At 40.2% G+C, this 21,814-nt stretch overlaps 1 protein-coding gene across 1 annotated transcript in view; it reads left to right on the top strand.

The window, feature by feature from the left end:
- The window catches only part of lrmda (leucine rich melanocyte differentiation associated), a 215,992-nt gene that overhangs the window by 128,646 nt on the left and 65,532 nt on the right, over positions 1 to 21,814 (top strand). The window contains exons 3-4 of the mRNA XM_059358831.1: positions 16,435 to 16,561; positions 17,967 to 18,106. Of these exons, the coding sequence (XP_059214814.1) occupies positions 16,435 to 16,561; positions 17,967 to 18,106 (267 nt within the window). The remainder of the gene's footprint in view (positions 1 to 16,434; positions 16,562 to 17,966; positions 18,107 to 21,814) is intronic.

Genomic DNA, 21,814 nt, shown 5'->3' with positions numbered 1-21,814 from the left:
ACATAGCTTCCAAGTGTTGATAGACTTAGCTCTGCTTTAACGTCTCACAGGTCATCGTCCCTCTCATGACCTCTACAGGTTCACAACTTTTGCTTATCGTTCTGTTTCTGTGTTCTTGTGGAACTTCTTTTCTGTTCTCCTTCTTTTGCCATTGATTGCTGTTTCACTTTACAAAGAAACTAATGTATATTTAGAAAGCCATTGGCATGGGGTTTAATGCTGCTTGCCTCAGCTATGTTTTCAGTTTCAAGATATAAGCTGTTGTAATTGCTTGTGGTACTGTAGCCTAACAAACAATTAGCAAAGCCACTGTGGAGTGGAAATTAAAATGTATTAGCACCAGAAAGCAGCAGTTTTACTTGGCTTGCACATCGCCAACTGCTTTAACATTGAAACATTTTAAAGACTTTATAGAACATCAACCACAGATGGATGTACGCATGCTAAAATGACACTACTCATATTTTATATTAATCTTAATAGAGCAACACTCCCTTTGTATCCTTTAACTCTTCTATATTGTGTTTTTCAGCATAACAAGACCTGTAAATTTTACCTCTTACACAAGACTGCAATATCATAGCGTGTTCCCATTAGAACGTTGTTGAGCTTCTTTCCAGTGGTTAAAACGGAAGGGCCCTCAGTGATGATAATGAAGGCTATTTCTACAAATAACAGTAATTACATGTCACCACTTTTTGAAATGTGACAAAGCAGACAATGTTGCTTTTATTGAATTCATTATGTTGACAGGCACTTCATCCTTTCATTTATCTCCTATTCGTTATGGCCTGAGTGAACGTGTGTAAACTGACAACTGCGCTTAATGTTGTTATTCTCCATTTGTGGTTTAGATGAAATCTAAGGCGTGCTATTTTTTTGTCCATACACATGTGTGACCTCAGTGGGAAGTACATATCCTTGGTGGTAAGGCTTGTACTGTTGCTGAAGTGGCTTCACCACATAGATCAAAAGTCCCCCTTCACATCCTCTGTCATTTCTAGCTGGGAAGTATTAATCTCATACAGAGCTTCAGACACCTCTTATCTGGATGGCAGGTTGACATGTAAGGGGATATTTCGTCTTGATTCGAGCAGTGAATGCAGCACACAGGCTATCACTTGGCCCACGCTGCATATGGAAGAGGAGAAATCACACCTTTCTTTCTGTGACTTCCATTTTCATTTGTGCTCTCTCCACTCACTCTTTTCTGTCTCTCCTTTTCTCTCTCCTGGAAATTATCACCAGCCATGTCAGGAGCCCTGTCGGATGGAGGGGGAGAAATGTGTCACACTGGCTCTTAAGTTTCTGATTGTCTAAATGACACAGAATCTCATCATACAGCTGTCTCCCTTTCTGACACTACAATTACCCATAATTCCCTCTGTCATTCACTGTCTCAAGGTTAGTATTTTATATCTCAAACAGAGGGTGAGGACATTTACATTTGGAGGCTAGAATAAAAAAGGGACGGAAGAAACACAAGTTTTGTGTGTGTGTGTGTGTGTGTGTGTGTGTGTGTGTGTGTGTGTGTGTGTGTGTGTGTGTGTGTGTGTGTGTGTGTGTGTGTGTGTGTGTGTGTGTGTGTGTGTGTGTGTGTGTGTGTGTGAACCCCTCCGTCATTTAAAAGGATTTTCAATGGGTTAGTTTGGTTATTTTAGAAAGCTTGATTTTTTCGACAAACTAAAATCCTAATAAAAAACAATGGAGTCTGGTTGAACTAAAGTGTAACTTAAAATACGTATCGTAAATCACCGTTCCCTATTATTTTAATGACTTTGTTAATGACCAAGCTCCTCGCTTCAGCTGATGCCTTTGATGAGTTTTGGCCACCAAACTCGTATTCCTTGATACTCGCCTTCAGGAAGTGGGTGTAGTCTGTCCCTCTTGACAAAGTGTGCTCAGTGAAAATGGTCCATTATCATGCCACGTTTTACTCCATCATCTCTGATATTCTTATGTGGTATCTGGGTTAAACAGTACGTCTTCCCATCCTTTTTACCCCATCCCTCGAGTAAAGTGTTCTTCAAAGGTATATATTTCATTGCAAGCTGACAGCCTTGACACCATAATTGACCTGAGAGCTTCCATCTTACTCTTTTGAAATTCTCCGTTGTAATGTGTGTCAACTAGATAAAATGATTCCCATCTCCACCTTTCTCTGGATTTCCATTTGCAAAGACGGCTGACTGACTGACTGGCGTAGGCTCCATTATCATTCTGTATGAATGTCTGTGATCGTGGGGGAAAGATGCGAATGGCTCCATTGTTTGAAACAGGTGCTCACACTTAAGTCCTATACATTAGTCGAGCATGTGGAGCTGTTAGATGGGTTAAATAGTTTGTGACAATGTTCGGTTTTGATTCTTTTCTGAATAATGCTTTGCTCTGCCTGACAGACTGCCTTGTCTGTCTGTCAATGTGTCATGGTTTCATGGAGGCAAAATTGGTTTTAGGCTTTCATTAAATTTGCTAATGACCTCCATAATGTTCATATTATTAAACTGGAAATTGAGGGTGGGATGTAATGTACTTTTTAACCTTTGAGTTCTGCTAATTCTGCAGGATTCAGACTAAGAAAGGACATTCTTTGGTTTGCATGTGAGAGCAGGAAAGAATGTATTTTGGTCTGATTATTAGATAACAAAATAAAATATACAAACAACAAGCTGTTTTCATATACAGCTGCTTTCAATGGATTCTATTGTAATTATATCATATAATGAGATATCTTAATACACAATTACTTCATCTAAATTCATAATAACAAGCACATTCTAAGTCAGATTTATCATAAATTTGTTTGTGTGTCATTCTTTTTATTTTTTCTTTATCATTCCACATAAAACTTTATAATTCCACATAAAACTTACGTAAGTACTTATTAAATCTAATAATAAATGCTGGTTTGCCTCATTTCCTGTCTGTTTTCTTCATGCGTATTGTTACTACAGTGTGTCTATCACATTTATCATGTCACTTAAATCCACCATCACACAGAAAGGCACATTTTTCCAGTAAAAAGACAAGCACCTTTTCCTTCTTGATCCTTTTTCTTTTCTTTTTGCTTCATTTTCACATGTGGCTATAAAAAGACATGCTCTGTTTTTGTATGCCATGTCATATTATTAAGTTTCACGCTTGCTCCGTGAACCTGAGACATATTTTCTGCTTTCCCCCCTGGCTAATTGGGAGATTGTTAGGACTGTCTCTATCCTGAGCCTGATGCCCCCAAATGTGTCAATGTGCTGCTATGCTGCTGGGAGACCACATGTCCTCTAGTCAGTACGGTGCATGTTTTTTCGAGCAATTTGTTATTAGATTAATTAACACTGTATTGACAAACTGTGATAGGAATGTGCGATCTTTCTTCACCTTTGGAGACACTCTTTCTTCAGTTTTCAATCAAAGAAATAATGCAAATAGGCTTTTTTTTTTTAAATAACACTTAAAATTTATTTTCTTAAAAAAAGGTCTTTGAGGAACTTTTTATTAGAGCAGTGTACTATGAGTTGAACAAGTGTGACCCATGTGTTTATTTTGCCTTTGTCCATACCAACAAAGTAAAGGGGGGCTTTATGTGCCTGAGTAAAAAGGTTTCAGGGGAAGCGGCACTTTTTGGGGGTAAAGCTGGGAGGCTAAAACAAGCTTTAAAGAGGATCCAGTCCCCCTCAGGTTCACTGGTAAGCCTGTTGGACATCTGGCTTTGTTCCTCTTATAGGCTCCTTATCAGTGGCCTGATGCGGTTGTCCCCTCACATGTTCCTCTTGTACCTCAGCTGGGCCAATTCGATGGCCTAAGTGCTCAAATTGAGCCATTTTGTCTCACTTTGAAACAAACTAGGACCTATTATGCGTGTGTTTTTTTTTTTATTCATACCCCTCCTCCTTGTCTCCCTTCCACGTTGGCCTTGGTCTGTGTAGTTTGTCAGTCCCCCCTGCCTTTCTCTGCTCTTAAGTTTGAAGCTCTAGCCTTGTGAGGGGTCAGTGTTTCCACTCCAGCAGTGTCAACTTCAATCTGGGGCGATTTGGTGTGAAATGTGTGCCATGGTGTGGGGGCTTGCAGGTCAAAGCCCCAGTAATTGATGTTGCTTATTCATCTGCTTTTCCTTGTCTACTCTCGCTGCAGCACAGCAGCCGTTTTTGTTTGTCTAAATTGTTTGAAGATTTACTGTAGGTCTTAGGGCCCTGAGAAGCATCCCCCTGCTGCACTTTGTCTGTGTTCCTACCTAGCAGGGGGTTCAGCACTGGGGACACACAATGGTGCCTGCACAAAAGAGGCTTTCCCCAACACAAGGCCTGGAGGACATCTCATAGCATGATACTGAGCACTAGGGGACACACAATGGCGGAGGCACAAAGGAGGCTTCTCTTAAGACAGGACTCAGAGGACATCTAGCATGACAAGCAGGGCAGCTCTCACTGTAATTAGCCATGGAGCCAGCCTGACCAATGGCCCTATGAGATCAATGAACTATCAGTAAACAGTATTAAAAAACTGAAAAGAGAGGGAAGAAGGTTATTGGCAGAAATGCGGTCCTGTGATGCAGCAAACCAAATGAAAATGAGTGGATGAAGGTATGGCCCTGGTTAGATGAGGCGGCCATGTTTGGAAACCAATATCCATTTCTCCGCTGAACTCTTCAGGTCTGCTGATCTCTCTTCTGCTCTGTTCCTCCTGAGGAACGCTGCCTGCTAGCTGAAGCGCAGGATGAAATGCTGGATCTGTTTAAGCACAAAGAGGAACGTAATGATGAAGCCATGTTTAATCTGGCCCTTTAGCATGTCAGGCGGCTGCATGGGTGGTATGTCCTCCAGGGCCTTTGAAGAGGGCCGATTTAGAGAAGAGATTTGGATCATTACACAATAAAGAACACTTCATAAGTACTGAAGTGAGTTGGAGAAATGACGGTTAATGATGTTGACAGCAATTCACCTCCGCTGAATTACAGAAAGATTTGACTCAACTTGCCTTCTTTAATGAGCCTCACTCTGTAAAGGTAATGGGCCAGCGGTAAGACACGGAGAGAGGCAGGGAGGGGAGAAAGTGAGAGAGAGAGTGGGGGGGGGACTTATTCTTTTTCTTTTTTTTTCTTAGGGAGCTGCACTGCTGCCCGTGGTTTATACTTGGCTGATAGGCTATCACATACCTCCCTTTAAGCTGTCATGTCAGGGAACTACAGAGACAGAAAGGCCATCTTCAGTAAAGAGACTGCTTGTGCAACAAGGTTGTCTGATCTTCATTCTTAAAGATGTGTCTTCAGAGCTATGTGCATATGGACCACTAGATCTTGTGTTAAAATAAATATCCTTCTTACTTTGCAATATGACTGGCCAATACTATATATTCGTAACTTTTGGAAAGAGTGTCCCATTTCCACTCTGCAGTTTTTCAGAATGTAAAGGGTGTTTATTTTTAATGACTTTTTAAATGTTTTAATATAAGCAGAGACAGAAATAAATAACAGCTTTGATTGTTGTAATTTATGAGTATTATCATAGCTAGCTAACTAGCCAGCCACTAAGTGAGTTAATTGTAATGACTTAATCTCACACACAGCATCAGAAAGCACATCAATGCAGCTGTAAAGGCTTTTGGTCATACAGAAGTGGATGTGGTTTTGAAACCAACAAGATTTCCAACGTAAACGACAGAATAGACCATTTGTCAATACCACCCATTATGACACAAATGAGTGTTTGTCAAAAGCGGCTTGCGGTACAGAAGAGAGTTCTAAGAATAGCACACACGTTTATCAATTACGTAAACGTTGTAAATGGTTGTTCCGGTTGTAGAAAAGGCTGCAGTTTCTGTGAATTTATGCGACAAAACCACTGGCCTAGGTTAAGGGGAAAAAGTTTAGGGGTTATAAAAGACAGTTTAAACAGTAAATAAATGTGCGTAAATGCTGGAAGAGTGTGTGAGCCACGGAAGTTACGTTAAAAAAAACTTAAGTCACGTTAAAAGTCGCTTACTTTTGTTTTCACACGGAACACAAACCCCATTTTCCTGGGTGAAAGTCCACCATTTCTTTGACAGTATAAGTATAATGTTGTTGTAATAAAAGTTGTGAAAAGCATAGTTTTCAGAAGTATACCTCATGATGTCCAGTCTACACTTGAAGTGTGTGAATCAACTTTTTTCCGTAGTCAAGTGTTAAAAAATAAATATCGCAATTTATTGTAATATCAAATCGCAATACTTGTAGAATCACAATACATAGCAGATCAAGGCCCAAGTGTCTTGATAGTATTGAGGGAAATAAGCATGTACTTCCAGCCCATTTGCTATGATTTTTTTGTGAAATCTGTCTTCTGTATTTTATTTGCTCTGCTCGCATGAAATGAGCCTATCTACACACTTCTAGAGCAGGGACACTGATTCCAGCCTACAGCTCGTTTGCTGTTTATAATCATGCGTGTTTATGTGTAACTTTATGACAGAAAGCTTAACTGACAGCGCGACTGTTGATTTGCAGTTCTATTTTTTTCCACATCTGACTGTCATCCCATCAAAGTAACATAGCTGTCGTTGTCTTTGAGTGTCTCACGCTGAATGATAAATATGTACATCCAAACTAGGATTCAGTGCCAATTATGCATTGACAGAGATGTCACCGAGAATGTAACATTTAAATTAAAATGATGGCATTCAATTTCAAACTGCCTTGTGCAGTGACATGTTCTATTATCTCCCTCCGAGGTGTAAGACAAGGCAAAAACAACAACGATGAACGAAGAAACTATCCCAAAGGTCAAATCAATAACTTTGTTGTTTCTCTGCTTTTTCTTGTTGACACACCTACATGTCAATCATTAAGCCTATTAATAGGCTTGTTAGAGCCGAAACATACTCCTTCCTTTCATTGTCATCTTGGAAATCTCGACATACTCGTTACCTTAACAGACTAAGAAGACCCTGAAAACCTTCCAGCTTATAATAAACGGTGTTTCAAGCTGCACTGAAAACATGTACGACAGCACAACAATGATATAATGTTACTACAGCTTTATTGATTTCCCTATGATGATTTTACATGAGCAATATAATCGTATTATGTTCTACATGGAAGTGCAGCAAGCTCTATATCACACGGGGGGAAAAAATACAAGGCTTGATATTTTAATTGGCAGGAATACTTGTCTAATTATCACTTTTCTGTTTGCTCTCCATGCTGAGATTATGTAATTATCTTTTTGAAACATTGTGGAACGATATTGCTTTTTTGTGTGTCATTTCTGAGACGCCTCTGTACCTGACACTCAGCAAGCCGCTTAATAATATGCTAGAAAGGCAGCTAATTATATCATAATAATGGCTTGATGAAAGCAATAAGGCAGGCCGGTGAATGAATGATAGCACTGTTAGATTGCTCAAGTTATATCTTTATCTCAAATTATTGTAATCACACTAAACAGGAAGTTCTTTAATTACCAATGTGTTTATTCATTATGCCAAAAGAATTTGGAGTCTTTGCATTTGTTATCATTATGCAAATCGCGGTTCATACTAAATGATACGTTTCTCTGCAATGATATTTTCAGCAAATTGAATCCCTTATCAAGTTAATTACTCCATGTTTACAAGCCCCCCAAGCTAGGGTATCCCAATTAAAGACTACACCTGTTCTATTTGTGGGATTTGTATTTGTTACATGTGTCATTACATGTTCTCCTGCAGAGCACAGGTTTGTCAGGGGGGAAGAACCACTAGTTAGACCCCATACTGGGCTTCCAGATTTCATCCCGTTTCTACAAACGTTCCAGGCTGGCTGGTGTCATCTAGTCATGGGATCCTTTACAGAAAAGAGGCAGGAACACAGCTGACACACGCATCCACTGGAACCTGCGGAGGGGGTAGATGGGTGATCTGACGGAGGGCGCACCCAAGCACCAGCAGCGGCAGCATCAACAGCAGCCGTAGACTGCTTTCGAAACTTTTTAATTAGCACTAATTACCTTTGCAGGAAAATGTTGAGGCTTGAAAGGATTTGTGTCAGCAAGTGGGAGATCAAAGATTGTGGTGCTGTGCATTTTAATCTGAACACTGAGGGGTAATAGGGAGCTGTTTGTGTGTTAGAGAGAGGAAGGGAGGGAGAGAGGAGGAAACGAAGCCTCCCAGGTGGTACTTGAGCAGTCTACTTCTGGTAATGCTGTCTACCAATCACACCACAGGTCCCGTCACATTATAAAATTTTCCACTAATATAAAGAAATTAACTTTTTTTAATGTTTAATTGAATCATTGCTTTCCTTCACTTTGCTCCTTTCCCTCCTTTATCTGCGTGCATGCATTCCTCAGTGTCAGTACATGCCTGTGATTTTGTGTGCGCCGCTTCATCAGACTGACAGGCATTTCATAGAGGTGGTTTTTAATGCATGCCTGGACATCACTGTGGCAGGGTCATCCATCAGACTTCAAGACAACATCGATCATTTGCCATGAAGAGAGCGCGGGGTAGTGATTATTTGCTATTAGGTGGATGCTGAGGCATACAAATGGCTGGCAGTTGACAGTTGAACTCACTCAAACGTAATGCGGGATGGCTCCCCCTCTCAGGGAAATGTTGACAAGCACTGAGCCTGAACACTGTAATGACAGAGTGTACAGGCAGACAGGGCAGTGAGGGATTCTTCCTTACAGATCGCAACATCTATTATTTAATGCTTCCTTTATTTTATGACACGAGTTACATATTCTGTACACATATATTTGTGTATTCTTTTATTCATGAAAAACATGTTGTTTAATGTGGAGTACTTATAGCAATAGGCCTCGCCTGATTGACTCTGTCTCTGTAATGTTATAGCATTATATACACTTAAAGATGTGTGAGGCTGTGTTGCATGCGCCAGTGTGCTTGTTTGTGCCGCATTGATGTCCTCGCTGACTGAGATGCCATCAGTGAATTGATTTTTAGCTTGTGCTCACTGAGAGAGGCGGGTGTTTGTCATGTGGATAGACAACTAATCTTTCAATACAAACATTCACAAGACGCATGGCCATACTGTGAGCACAGACCGGGCACTGTGAGGAGAGAGGTGTTGTATAGGAGCTGAGCTTCACCGGCAAAACACCGCTCTCCCCCCTTGTCTGGTGATGTATTTCACAGTGTTCAATTTAGTGTTGTTCATAGGAAGCAGCTGTCATTCTGTCTGGCCATGAAACAAACCTTACTTGCGGAAACTTTAAAAGAGACGTTCACCTTTCTGCATGGGTCTCTCCATTTCTTTCAGCACTGGGAACTCTCTCCTTCCTCTCAGTCGCATCGTTGTTGGAGCTTAGACTTCATCCCAGGCCAAACCGTGGTCAAGCAAGGCTTATGAGGTTGGACCTGACAGGAATGTCTGTCAAGTCCTTATCCCTTGGCCAGGGTTGATCCAGGGTCATTAATCAGACAGGAATTGGCGATGCAAGGGGAAGCATGAGGCCAGGTGATGCTGACCTCAGTACAGTGGCTTTGATTTTGTCTGGCCCTGGCTTTTGTGCGTGTGTGTATGCGTGTGAATTGACAGGATCAGTCCCTGTCTGATTCACAGTGCTCTAAGCCCCTCTGCCAGGGCTAATGACATTGAGAGAGAATATTAACCTCACACACTCAGCAGGAAATATCCACAGGGGTAGTCTATAACTCAGACGCTGCAGGATCCACAGCGGTATTATCATTCAAACACACCGAAGCTAGCTTTAAACGTTCGACAGACGCACCATGGTGTAGACATTTTCAACAGTTTAATCTGCACTTCTCACATAATAACCTCGTATAGCATGGAATAATGAGCGCTGATATTTAACTTCTTCATCAACAAAGAACTTTGCTAATTATATTTCACAGATTTCTTCTTGCTTGAATTTGTTTATGCTCTCTAAAAAGATATTTTTGTTTTGCAAATGATGTAACCCAGTGTAAAGTTCAATCTGACATGCCACCTCCAATTGACAGCTTTGTAGCTAGTGATGCTTTTACACACAGGCTATCAGGAGCAAGCATAGCGCAATATTCAAAACAGATTAAGAGTGAACCCACATAAAGAAGAGATTTGCTGGCGGCGCCAAACGTACTTTAATGATTTGCATTGCCATTAATAGTAATTTGCAGCTGCCTAGGAGGAGACGTGTAATCCCCTTCCCATGTGTGAATTGACATGCATTCAGGGAAGGCTATGTGTGTCCTGGATGTGTGATCTTTAAATGACTGCCACCTGAGGCCTGGCAATACAGAAAGAGGAGTGCCACAGTGAGCAGTGACTGTCTACATGTAAAGGAAGATAGGAGGTGAGAAAAGGAGAGCTGTGGGGGAGATAGAGACAGATAATGACAGTCTAATTCACCATCGCCATCAGAGATGCATGTACAGAGACGGGTATAGGCCATAAACTGTAGCTGGAGGGGAGAGTGCTGGAACAGACCTGATCAGCGCTGTGTGGAGGTGGTAGGAGGGATGTTGGGGGCTTGAGGGGTTGCAGGGCATTAATTTTCTTTACAGATAATGTCATCTTATTTGCCAAGAGCTAATCCTGATAGTGTTTTGATGCTGTATTTTGGTATTTTATGATGTTTATTTATGTTTTTGTTTTGGGTTTGAGTGATGAAATACAGCTGTGTTGATCTAGTGGAGAAATATCTTAATATGTCTCTATCTCAACATGTGCCTTTTACATTCACCACCACTTCATAATACTACAAAATATCAGTTCCATCCATAGACTGTGAAAAAAGAAGTGGACATAACCACTGTGAGGTCTCTGATTGGTTTGTGGACTACCATTTTGAAGCCATTTGGCATTTTGACAATCAGGATCTTGGTCTTTTGGAACCAGTGCAATGGATATGGAAGCCCGGAAGATGCTATGTCATCCCCTAACATGAACCCTAGCTAGCTAGGTTGGTAAGCAAAGTGCATCCACAAATTAAAAAGAACAACTGAGTGTCTTTTACATTTAACCAAATGCTCAACAAAACATTGTAGGGTGACCAAAATGTCATGTTCATCGTCCATTTTATCCTAAATGGGACCATCATTTTCAAAATGAACATTATGCTGTATTAAAGAAGACTAGAAACTAGCAATTGAAATACAATTTTAAAAAATCAGGAAAATGTTTACTAAATCAATAAATCAAGGGACAAGTAGGGTTAGACTTTTATGCAGCCGGACTTATTTTTTCAACCAGTGGAGTTGTCCCCTGCTGGATGTTAGAAAGAATGCAGGTTTAAGGCACTTACACATTGGTATCTCTTCTCAGACCTGTAGGTTTCTGCTTGGTTGTATTGGGCCATTTAGTATTGTTTTTAACTTTTTGAGGTTTGTTTTTGATCATATATAAAATATCGTAATAATTAGGTGAAAAACTAATATTCTTAACATAAATAGTTTACAGCTTCAATAAGTGTCAGTAAACAGGGCATAATTCCGCACATTGTCTGTCATTAGATTGTTAGATAATGTCATCTCAATGGTAGATAACTTTTTCTAACAATTTTGACAACAAGATAAGCATCTATAATATTTTAATACCATTTATATAGATACACGAATATGGCTAATTTACTGAATTTCTGATTAGGATTGGGATATATTTTGCAGTGTACAGGAACCATCAGAGTATTTCTTGACTCTTCCAGGCTGAAAGGCTCCAGCCATCCTCCTCCCTCTCTAACCAGCCCTCCACCATTCACCTTTCTTATTAAGTTTATTAAAGCCAGTCCACATACTGGGTTTCCCAGGTCCAGTTCCTTTTCCCATTCATTACAGTACCTTATCCTGGCAGGCAATCTGAAGTGTGCTCTGAATAGTCCATTATGCACATATGAAGGCCATCATGGCCCCAATATTGGTCAATTCATCAAACATTTATCTGTTGCCTTCTGAACAGGACGTCATTATGCCTGTCACTCTGCAGCTCTGGCCGTCCGTTTAGAATAACACTGCATTGCTTTTCTGCACCACTGTGACCCTTGAGAGGACATCAGCCCTTTAATGGTGGACTGCAGCTGCAAGGGCTCTCCAGCTTTTCAAAGTGTTTGTGTGGGTTTTTGATATACATTAGACTCAGGATCTTTTTTCAGCATTGCAGTGCTAGCTGCAGGGATGTTGCCTCTGTGATCTCTATCACCATTTCAGTAATGGGGAAGTCTTCGGGGTTGTTTTACATTAATGTACAGCTAATACAAACTCCACATGTGACCTCCCGTCTTTCTAAATATGCAGGCCGTGATTCATTCAGGCAACAATTTCAAAAGCAGCAGACATAAGAAGGGAGTCTGTGTAACACATGTAAAAGAGCCAAGGCTGCCGTTCTCCATTTTTCATCTGCTGCCTGAGGATATATGACATGACACTAGCGCGCACCATTGGCAGGAGTGACTGACATTTCAGCCAATAATGGTCGAGAGTTTTCTTCCCTCTGTTGTCAGCAGTGGTTCATCAATCACTGTGTCTGCATTAGTATTAGAGTATTGATCTGGCAGGGCTGCTCTCTGGGTCAGTGTCTCCTCTCCAGTGTCCTTGTCTGGTGCCTCACATCCTCCCCTGCTTCCCGTAGCTGAGTTTGTGCTCCAGCTAAATATTGGTGTATGTACTCTGTGTGCTCAGAAGACAGGGGTCTTAGCAGATAATGGAGATTTCAACACATACATGCACTACTTATGTAAGCTCAAAGGCACACACACTGATGCGCACGGGGCCGTATGATGTACGATGGTGAGCTTACACAGGCTAAGTGGTAGTCAAAGCGTAAAGACAGCTCGTGTGAAGTATTAGCTCTGACAATGAGGCTGATCATAATTATCTTAACAAGGAGAGGATTCATCGCCTCACCTCGTTAAAGCTACCGCCTGTCTCTGTCTCTCTGTTGCTAGTTAAAGGTTTAAAAAAAACATAATTTTCTAAATTTGTACAATGAGGTGATGCATCATGAGTAAATTAATATAAATATTATTTTCTCTATTGTTTGTAGTAAAAAGGAAATATTCTACTGTTTTTTATGATATAAAGGAACATAAGTGACTACCAGTTTCCTCTGTGGAAATCACTTAAACAGATGTATGATGGAACAAGCCAAAATGATGGTCGTAATAGTATTTATCATTGCAGGGGAACTAAAGATACATTTCTGAATACTTTCATTATGACGATCATCAAACATTTTTTGGAGGTGGATTACAGCAAAGAAAAACATGTTTTTATGTATATTTCTCGTAAAATCAGTGTGTTTTGCCTGTTTGCCATTTACCAAACCTCTACAGCTTTGGGACTCAAGTCAATTATGCTCATTATTTTTGTTAAAAAGCAAAAGCTTTTTTTTTTCAGAAGTGAAGTACTTTTACTGCAGTGCTTAAACTTTGTTAGTTTTCCAAGCCGTGCATTAAAACAAGAAAGCTTATAAAAAGTAATGAAACCAGCTATGGAAATCTGCAGAGGGAGCACAGAAAGCTGGAGAGTATTAGAAGTTCAATCCCTGCACTGTAGTTAATGCTGGATGGGACTCAGTGGCTCTCCCCTGGCTGTGAATTTAACTGATTAAATCAGCCAGTGCACGCAGCAGTGGTGACATGAAAACAACAATTAATAAGGCTCCCTCCTGTGCCATGCGGCTCCCTTTAACCGAGCAGCTAATAACATAACCCACAGGACTGCAGCCCATCATACACACACACGCACACTCACTTACAGGTGGCAATAGTTAGTTAGCAGCCTCTGTTCATAGAAAATGCAATAATGTTTATCCACTACATTTTGTGCCTAACTACACATTGACACATTATACTCGCAGATATATTGCATGTGCTACCGAATTCCCTGTTTAAACAAACATAAAAATGAAAAATATAAAGTTTGTTTTTGAGGGGCCAACAACGCTGGAAAAAAAGTATTGCAAGCTAAAAAATGAAAAATACATATGTAGAAGTTTTATAGTGATACAAAAATAATTCATGATTTAGGAGTTGATGATTTTTGTCATCTCTATACAGGGTTTGTACAAAGTTTTGAAAGTTGGAAAAAATGATTAACCTTTATGTTTCCAAGGTTAGGACTATGGTTACATTTGAATATAGTCATGTAAAAATGCTTAATTTTTAGCTTTATCTGGTGTTTAATTTACACAATTACTCAGGTAAACAAAAAATTGTTTAATATATGAAATTCGACAATCCTGTTGTGATATTCATTTGTTGTCTCCTGGTGTCTCATTCCAGGCACGGACCCTAAGTGAGACAGTAAAAGAACTGAATAAGCAGCCATGAGCACTAAACTCTTCTAATGGAAAATGTAGATATTTTTCTAATGTGATCATTCTTCTGGGATAATCAGATAATTTTGGTAATTTCATCCTTTTTGTGTATGTACAGATTTTGAAGTACTCACTGTCATATGCAAACATGTAAACTATTGACATAATTTAAGTTTTTTTCCCCTTACATTGTAAATTAACAAGAATTAAGTATTCATGATCAAAACATAGAATCAAAGTAAAATAAACAGCTGGTAAAATAAACAATAGGTCAATCTGCATTGATTGTGTTGGTATGCATTAATGATTTAAACTTTATATTAAACTTAATATTTGGCAATTGTATTTATAGTAACAAGTCTGGAAATGTTTATTTTAATGTTTGGAGTACCTTACACTTAAAAACCTTAACAAACCCTGTCTATAGATCTGAGTATAGTGGCTTAATGAGCCTTTTTGCTTTCCAAAATGAGAAGCACCGTGGGGAAAAAAACAAGCAAACAGAGTAGGGTTTCATAAAACTGGCACATCTCTCTATTCATCCATCTTGCCAGTGCATTAATCAGACCTGATAAGAGGTTGTCAGCTAGCAGCTTTGCCAGCACACTGGCTAGGTGCTGTCAGCTGTTGTTGTGGGTATCAAGTGTGTGTGTGTTTGCGAAATGTTGATGTCTTTTGAAATGAGGCAGCTCAGTCCGCCTCGCTCGCAGGTCTACAATGAATTGCTTGTTTGCTCGTTTTCTACCCGAGAAGGTAGTTGAAACATTTTGCTTTGTTGTTCAAAGTTGCTGCCGGTGTGTCCACTCTGTGCATATCTATGTGTGTTTTTGGGCCAGGGACTATAGTATGTGTTGGTGATCGGACAAGTCAATATCACAATAGATCCAGGCATATTTTTGTATGTTTCATTATTGTACAAATACTCATCTTTTTTATTTTCCCTTTCTTCCAGTTCCTTTTCCATAATCGTTGCTACTGAACATTGAGCCCTGCCCCCACACAGCTTACTGCTCTTTGCCTTCCATTTGCAGATTGTCATGATAAAGGTGTTATATTTACATAGCTCTAAGTTGGTGTGTGTTATGGCAGCCATTGACACTAGGCAGATCCAGGGAGGAGCAATAGTTCACACTGCAGCTGTTAAGACCTCACTGTACCTTGAGTTTGTCATGTTGCAATGTGACACTGTTCACTGGAATTTTATATTTACGTAACCTAATGTCAAGGTTATCCGTCTGCTTTTAAAACTAGAACTAGAAACATACTTGGCCACTTATAATACAGAATTTTGAATTTTTGAGTTTATAGTAAATAATTACTGTATTGAAATATGTAAAAAAAAAAATTAATACTGTGTTAAATTTTGTTAGAAATAATTCCTTAAAACACATGCAGTCAATATGTGTCAGGTTCTGGCAGATTTAAATGTCAATGAAGTCACACAGGACACTTTAACATGGCATGATGACAGTGTGAAGGATTAGACAACGCACGAAAATTGGCTTTGTGCACCTTCTATGACTTGAACTTTGCAGGGCCCTAACATTACTCCTAACACCATCCTCCATCATTTTTATGCCTGTGTGAATGTGTGTGAGAGAGACATAGAGGGAAAGAGTTGAGATGACCCTTCACCTCTCTTTGCAATTTACCATAAAAAGGAGCAGAAAGGCAGGAAAGAGAAAAAAAAGTGTCCTTTGATGTTAAAATCCCAACACTAACCCCTATCACGGTAGAGTTGCAAAAAAGTTTCCCTTCCATTCCATCTGTGATTGCGAGTGTATTCCGGTTCCTCTGTGAAAATGATGGATGACAAGTTAAATTTGTGTCTGGGGAGTGAAGGTGAACTGTGACAGAGTGATTTGTCTTGGGAATGGAGGGTTAGGGTCAGGCGAAACTGGGCGCCTCAAGGCACAAGACATTGACAAATTCATCCTGCCCGCCGCATTTCTGAAGCCTTTTGTTTTGAATCCTGGCTACTCACAAGTGACCCCCATCCCTCATCCTGCCAGCCGCTGAAGGATGCCTCACCATGCCAGGGGAGCTCAGCACCACTAATTCTTGTCATTCACTTCCCTGACAGGCCCAGACCCATACTCTCCCGGCGTATGAAAGAGGGAGGCTGAAATATTTATTCCTGCACAATAACGGCTGACCAGATTTAGAGCCATAACAGTTTTCCTGTTGCCTTATCATTGCAGGTCACTGGCGGGCCTCAAAATGTTCACTGAGCTGGAAGAGCTGGTCGTTGACAACAATCTGCTTGGAAATGACCTCCGGTTGCCTGGATTACCCAACCTCCACACCCTAACACTCAATAAGAACCAAATATCCTTTCAAACTAATCACTCAGTCCATTTCTCATTTTGATTTGCAGTCGACTATGCAGACGTAGATTACACACATCAGTATCAGAATCAACTGTGTGTTTTATTTACATGCATATGTCAACAGACATATGCATGTATGCACTTTATCTCAGAGAACCAGTTTTTAATGTTGTGCTTTTGCAGGGAGCACTGTGTGTTGCAAGAGAGTACTCGGCTGTCACAGAGCTCCACACAGGACTAGTTTTTGAACCACAGGGACCTCTAGTGGAATCAGATTTTAGAGTCAACATCACATATGTGTGTTTTTATTTTCAAAGGGAATAAAAAGTGCTGGATTAAAACCAGATTCCAAGAATGAGACATAATCTAGAATGATGTATTTGCTGTTTGGTAGTATCAGTAATTTTAAATTATTGAGAATCAAATCAGGATTTTTCAAACTTGCATCAGTTGCATTATGCTTTATTACCCTGCTTTACCTCGCTAAAATAAAATAAATTTAAATTGTCGCAAGAACATGCTCAGAGTTTGGCTCATACATTATAATGGCCCTGTGTGTTCTACTTGCCACCCAAAGTAAACACGGTAGAAACCAGAGCTCCGTACAGCCACCCTAAATTCAAGACATTGCGAGGCTGTTTATGATCAGTCAAAAATGTGTGAACTTCCCCTCGAAGCTTCAGAACAGGTTTAGCAATGTGTCCTGTTTTCCTCTGGTTATGCAGATCCTACTGGGTAACGATGTTCGCTCCCTCTCTCTCTCTCTCTGTCTCTCTCTCTTTCTCCCGCACATTCACACACACACTTCCAGAGTCAACATTAAAACTGGGGCTCCTTGAAGTGTGCGTCTGGGACTGTGTGCTGAGTTTGGTTGTGAAGTGGTCGGCACATGCTAATAGGCCAATTATGTACATCCTGTCGTGGCACAGTGCCATTTTAAAGCTCGAGCACTGCATTAGTGCAGTTGTATTTTGACACTTTGGGGCTCAATTTTCCAAGTGAATGTATTAGTGATGAATGTGCCTGCTTAGGGGCTGTTTGTTTTTTCCACGTTTCGCAAAAGTTTTCCACAGCACGGCTCTGGGAAGCACGGACTGTTTGAACCACAGGGCATCCATCATTTTGTCACTGTTCTGCACCCGGCCACCTAGGAAATGAAAGAGATCGAGAGAAAGGGAGAGAGAGCAGCAGCCAAATTGTGTCACTACTATATGCCAAAGCCTGCACCTTAAATTGCCCCTCTGTCTGCCCAGTCTCACAAAGCCAGTGACTAGCCCCTTTGAGCACCTCGGTAAATTTGACAGTGACGTGTTTTAGTGCAGACAGGCCCGGGAGGGGCTGTGCGGGTAGTAAATGCTAATGTAATTAACAGCGCTAGGTCCTTGACATCCGCCCTTTGACACCTGACTGATATCGAGGCCCTGCTGGAACACTTGGCTGATGTGACCCCGTCACTGGAGTACCTAAGCCTGCTGGGAAATGAGGCCTGCCCCAACCAGCTGGTCAGCCTGGATAAGGATGAGGACGACTACCAGAGATACAGGTCAGTAACTCTGTGGACTGTGATGATGTTTAGAGATGTAATGATAAACTACACTGATACAGATTTTCTCACAATGTATTTAGCAAAATGACATTAAGGTCAAATTGTGAATGAATAGATTCCTGTAGAAAAAATTCACATATTTTCTTAATCAAAGAGGTAAGGTATAATCTATGCCAAACAATGCATGTTTCCTTTTTTTGAGATTAAAAAATCTTTTATCTTAAATAACAAAAAATATATATATTAAAAATTATTTTTTTGAAATTTAAAAACTAACCCTAAATCAAAAAGAATTAATTAATCTCCTAAAATAAAGAAACTAGAGCTTAGCCTGCATCTCTAGCTTGGAATTTAAACATTTGTTTTATTTTATTTTTTAAGGAATATCAGCATATCTACGTTTTCAACAGAAGTTGAGATCTCTGGACTTTCACAACACACTAATTTTTCTACTGTGTAATCTTCTGACCTTCTTTAATTTTCTGGGCTCTAGCTGGCGTTGTTGGGCCACGTTTTGTCTGCAATGCATTTGAATTCTCTATTCCTAAAACTTCACCTTCATGTATGTCTGCTTTGACGCAGCTACTGACGTGAGTGACGTCAAACAAGTGAAGTCAAAAGCAGAAAGCGCCCTCTGGTGTTTAGAAGAGTATCACAATTAATTTTTTATCTTTACCGGTTTGAGTCGTCACATATTTGTATCGCGAACAAACTGTCTCGCAAAGTATCTTTGCATTCAGAGATGTCACATATAAATAAGGAGATTTTGCTCTAACCCGTTAAGATAGATGGATAGATAATGCTCTGTGTGTTTGTGTGTGTGTGTGTGTGTGTGTGTGTGTGTGTGTGTGTGTGTGTGTCTGTGAGTATGTGTGTTTATATTTGCAGTCAGACAGTTTTGATGCTAAGCTGTTCAGAGTGATAGCTTTTTGTAAGTAATGGATTTGGAGATGTTCCTTTTTTAACATCCAGCCCCCTACATTTCACAAGCAGACTGTGGATCCAACCACATCACTCTAAAAGCTTTGTCAACTGGCCCCTCTACACTCCAGTTTGCAAAATGGATTTCATGTGTGACTAGTCACCACCACAAATGAGTGTTTACTATCCTGCCTTACCAGAGCAGATGATGCATTAAACATCAAGCGAGGCCTCAAGCCATGCAATATGACCACCATTTGTCAGGGTCCTTTACATGAAATGCGATAAAAGGCGAAAAGCATACTCTCTTTTGTCTGTTTTAGCCCTAAGTGCTTGTTTCTGACTCTGCGTTGCCTATTAATCATTTACCACCCATGCCTTTCTTGAATAATCTTTCTTCTCTCTTTTTTGTCTCCCTTTCTGCCCCCCTCTCTTTCACTTTCCCTCACCTTCTCCCTTTCTCCCCTTCTCCCCCTTTCCCCTCTCCTCGCATGCTTATCTTGCTGGTGAGGAAAGCTGTTCTGTTTTGACTGACAACGTCTAGGGTCCTGTAATGTAATATTCATAATGTGTCACATAGTAAAACATCAATTTGAGCGTGATGCAGATTTCATGTCTGACAAGGTTAGGCTGTATGCAGGTCGTGACAGCACTGGCCTTGGGCAATAAATACCCAGCCCAATGCCTCGGGAGCTCTTGGTCTCTCAAGTGAAATACCCTGGTGCGTTGCATCGGTGCCCCAATTAGTGCAATGACATAGAAACATAGTATTCATTCACACAGTATTGTGTAGTCTGCGGAAAGGTTAAATGTCGTCCTGTTCTTAGCCGACCATGCGTACGCTCAGTGGCCATTTGTAATATTACAATAACACAAGGGCTGTTATATTATCTGTTTGCAATGATTATGCAGCATTGTGCTGATAGGACACTGTCTCCTCTGGAAACGCTCTACGTGACAATAGATGTAACTCAAACTCTGTCTTTTCTCTCTGTTTCTGTGATGTATAAAGATTAACATATGTTATGTGACATTTTAACCTCTTATCTTGAGGAAAGTTATCAGTTTGTCCGATCTCCTTTTGTGACAGATCAAAGACTGTGTGCCTGAGGTGCATTAAACGCCAGCTGTACTTTGTGTTCACTCAACCTTTACATTTTTTTGTTATCTCCCATAGATGTAATGCTAGGCGTAACGATTGTATAAACACACTAAATTTTCTCGGTTTCTCGGTGTACCAATATTTTCAAGTAATTCCAGTTAACTATTAGTTTGACCTTTTTTTTTTTTTTTTTAAAGAGTCACCACATTTAGTCAGTGCAGAGCAGGTCAGCTGAACCATGAAGTTCTTTCTGTATAGTTGGATTTTACAGGCAAAATATAGCAGAATTTTATTAATATGTAAAATAAGATTTCCAACAAATAAATATACATTTACGTGGGTTTAAATGCATTTAAATTAGTTTTTCAAGTCATTATGGTGAAATTAATTCTTCCTCTGGACATCGACAAAGTCTATCCAACTCTGTACTTAATAAAAAAATAAATTGAATTACAAATTATAACATAATATAACTAAAAAAATAAAACTAAAATACTAACTAAAAAAAGTTCCATAAAATTTCAACCAAGTTATGCAGCTCTTTCTAAAAAGACAATGTATCTAGTAACCTAATGTTGTTTTTTGTTGCTCCACAACAACCACTTCCAAGGGCAGCAAAAACGCTATTGTTGTCATCACATGTTTGCTATTGCTAAATAAAGTGTATGGGTCTGATTTTTTTTCCAGTCATCTGTCCTCCCCCCTACCCCCCTGTGCTCTCTTATCCTCCCTCTTTGGTCGGGTTGAATCATTAATATCCCTACTGGCTGACAGAGCCTTGTCATCTGCTCTGACCCTGTGATGGTGGGTTACCTATGGAGAATAACCTCCCTGCATGTCTCCCAAGGGCATCTTCACATTTCATCATGGAAATGCCCTGAACAAAGTCCTTTTTTTACAGGGAGCGAGACACAGGATGAGATTGGGGCCTCTTGTATTTGAGTGCTGGTGCTCTTGTCGGAAAAGGAGCTCTTATTAGGGGTCAGGGGCAGGTCACTTTACCCAATAAAAATATCCCTCTAAGAGGTCATTTAGGTGTGTGATATATTTAATGTTTTAATCAGTTGTTTTCTTTCAGCACTCTTTCTGTTTTCTGTTTTTTTTTTTTTTTTCAAATTCTATCAGATGTTTTTCGAGATATTTTCGGTTCCGTGTCAGTCTAAACGTGATCCCTGCATCCCCTCCTTATAATCCTCAGGTGTTGAAAACTTGACACGAGCTTTGCCATCTCCCCTCATCGCCATCGCCATCATCAATTTGTCACGGCTCTTTGCGCACAGGTCTCGTCTCTGCCCATATCCCCCGTCCTTTCTCACCCTCCACTTAGGTGCTGCATGCATGTCCTTTTTGGCTACCAGCTCAGCCCTGACATACTGGTTCCTCTATCCCTGCCTGCCTGTGAAAGGATCTGTTGTCATCTATGTATTCCAACCATTATCTTTTGACGTTTCTCTCCCTCCCAATGAAAGACAGAGTGTGTCTGAAAGCTTAGAGAGATATCTGTGATGCTGCCAGAATGACAGCTCTGGCAGACGGGTTGTATCTCCTTTCGTGCTATTTATATGTCGTACTTATTCTTATCAGCTTTGAAGGTTATTACATACAAGAAAATATCACCATTAAATCTGCACCACCATTAAATCTCAGTAAACACGGCTTCGTTTCAAGTTTTGTTGATGCGT

The sequence above is a fragment of the Centropristis striata genome, chromosome 20 (assembly GCF_030273125.1).
Source record: "Centropristis striata isolate RG_2023a ecotype Rhode Island chromosome 20, C.striata_1.0, whole genome shotgun sequence".
Lineage (NCBI taxonomy): Eukaryota > Metazoa > Chordata > Actinopteri > Perciformes > Serranidae > Centropristis > Centropristis striata.
This window is presented reverse-complemented; position numbering and strand designations above follow the sequence as displayed.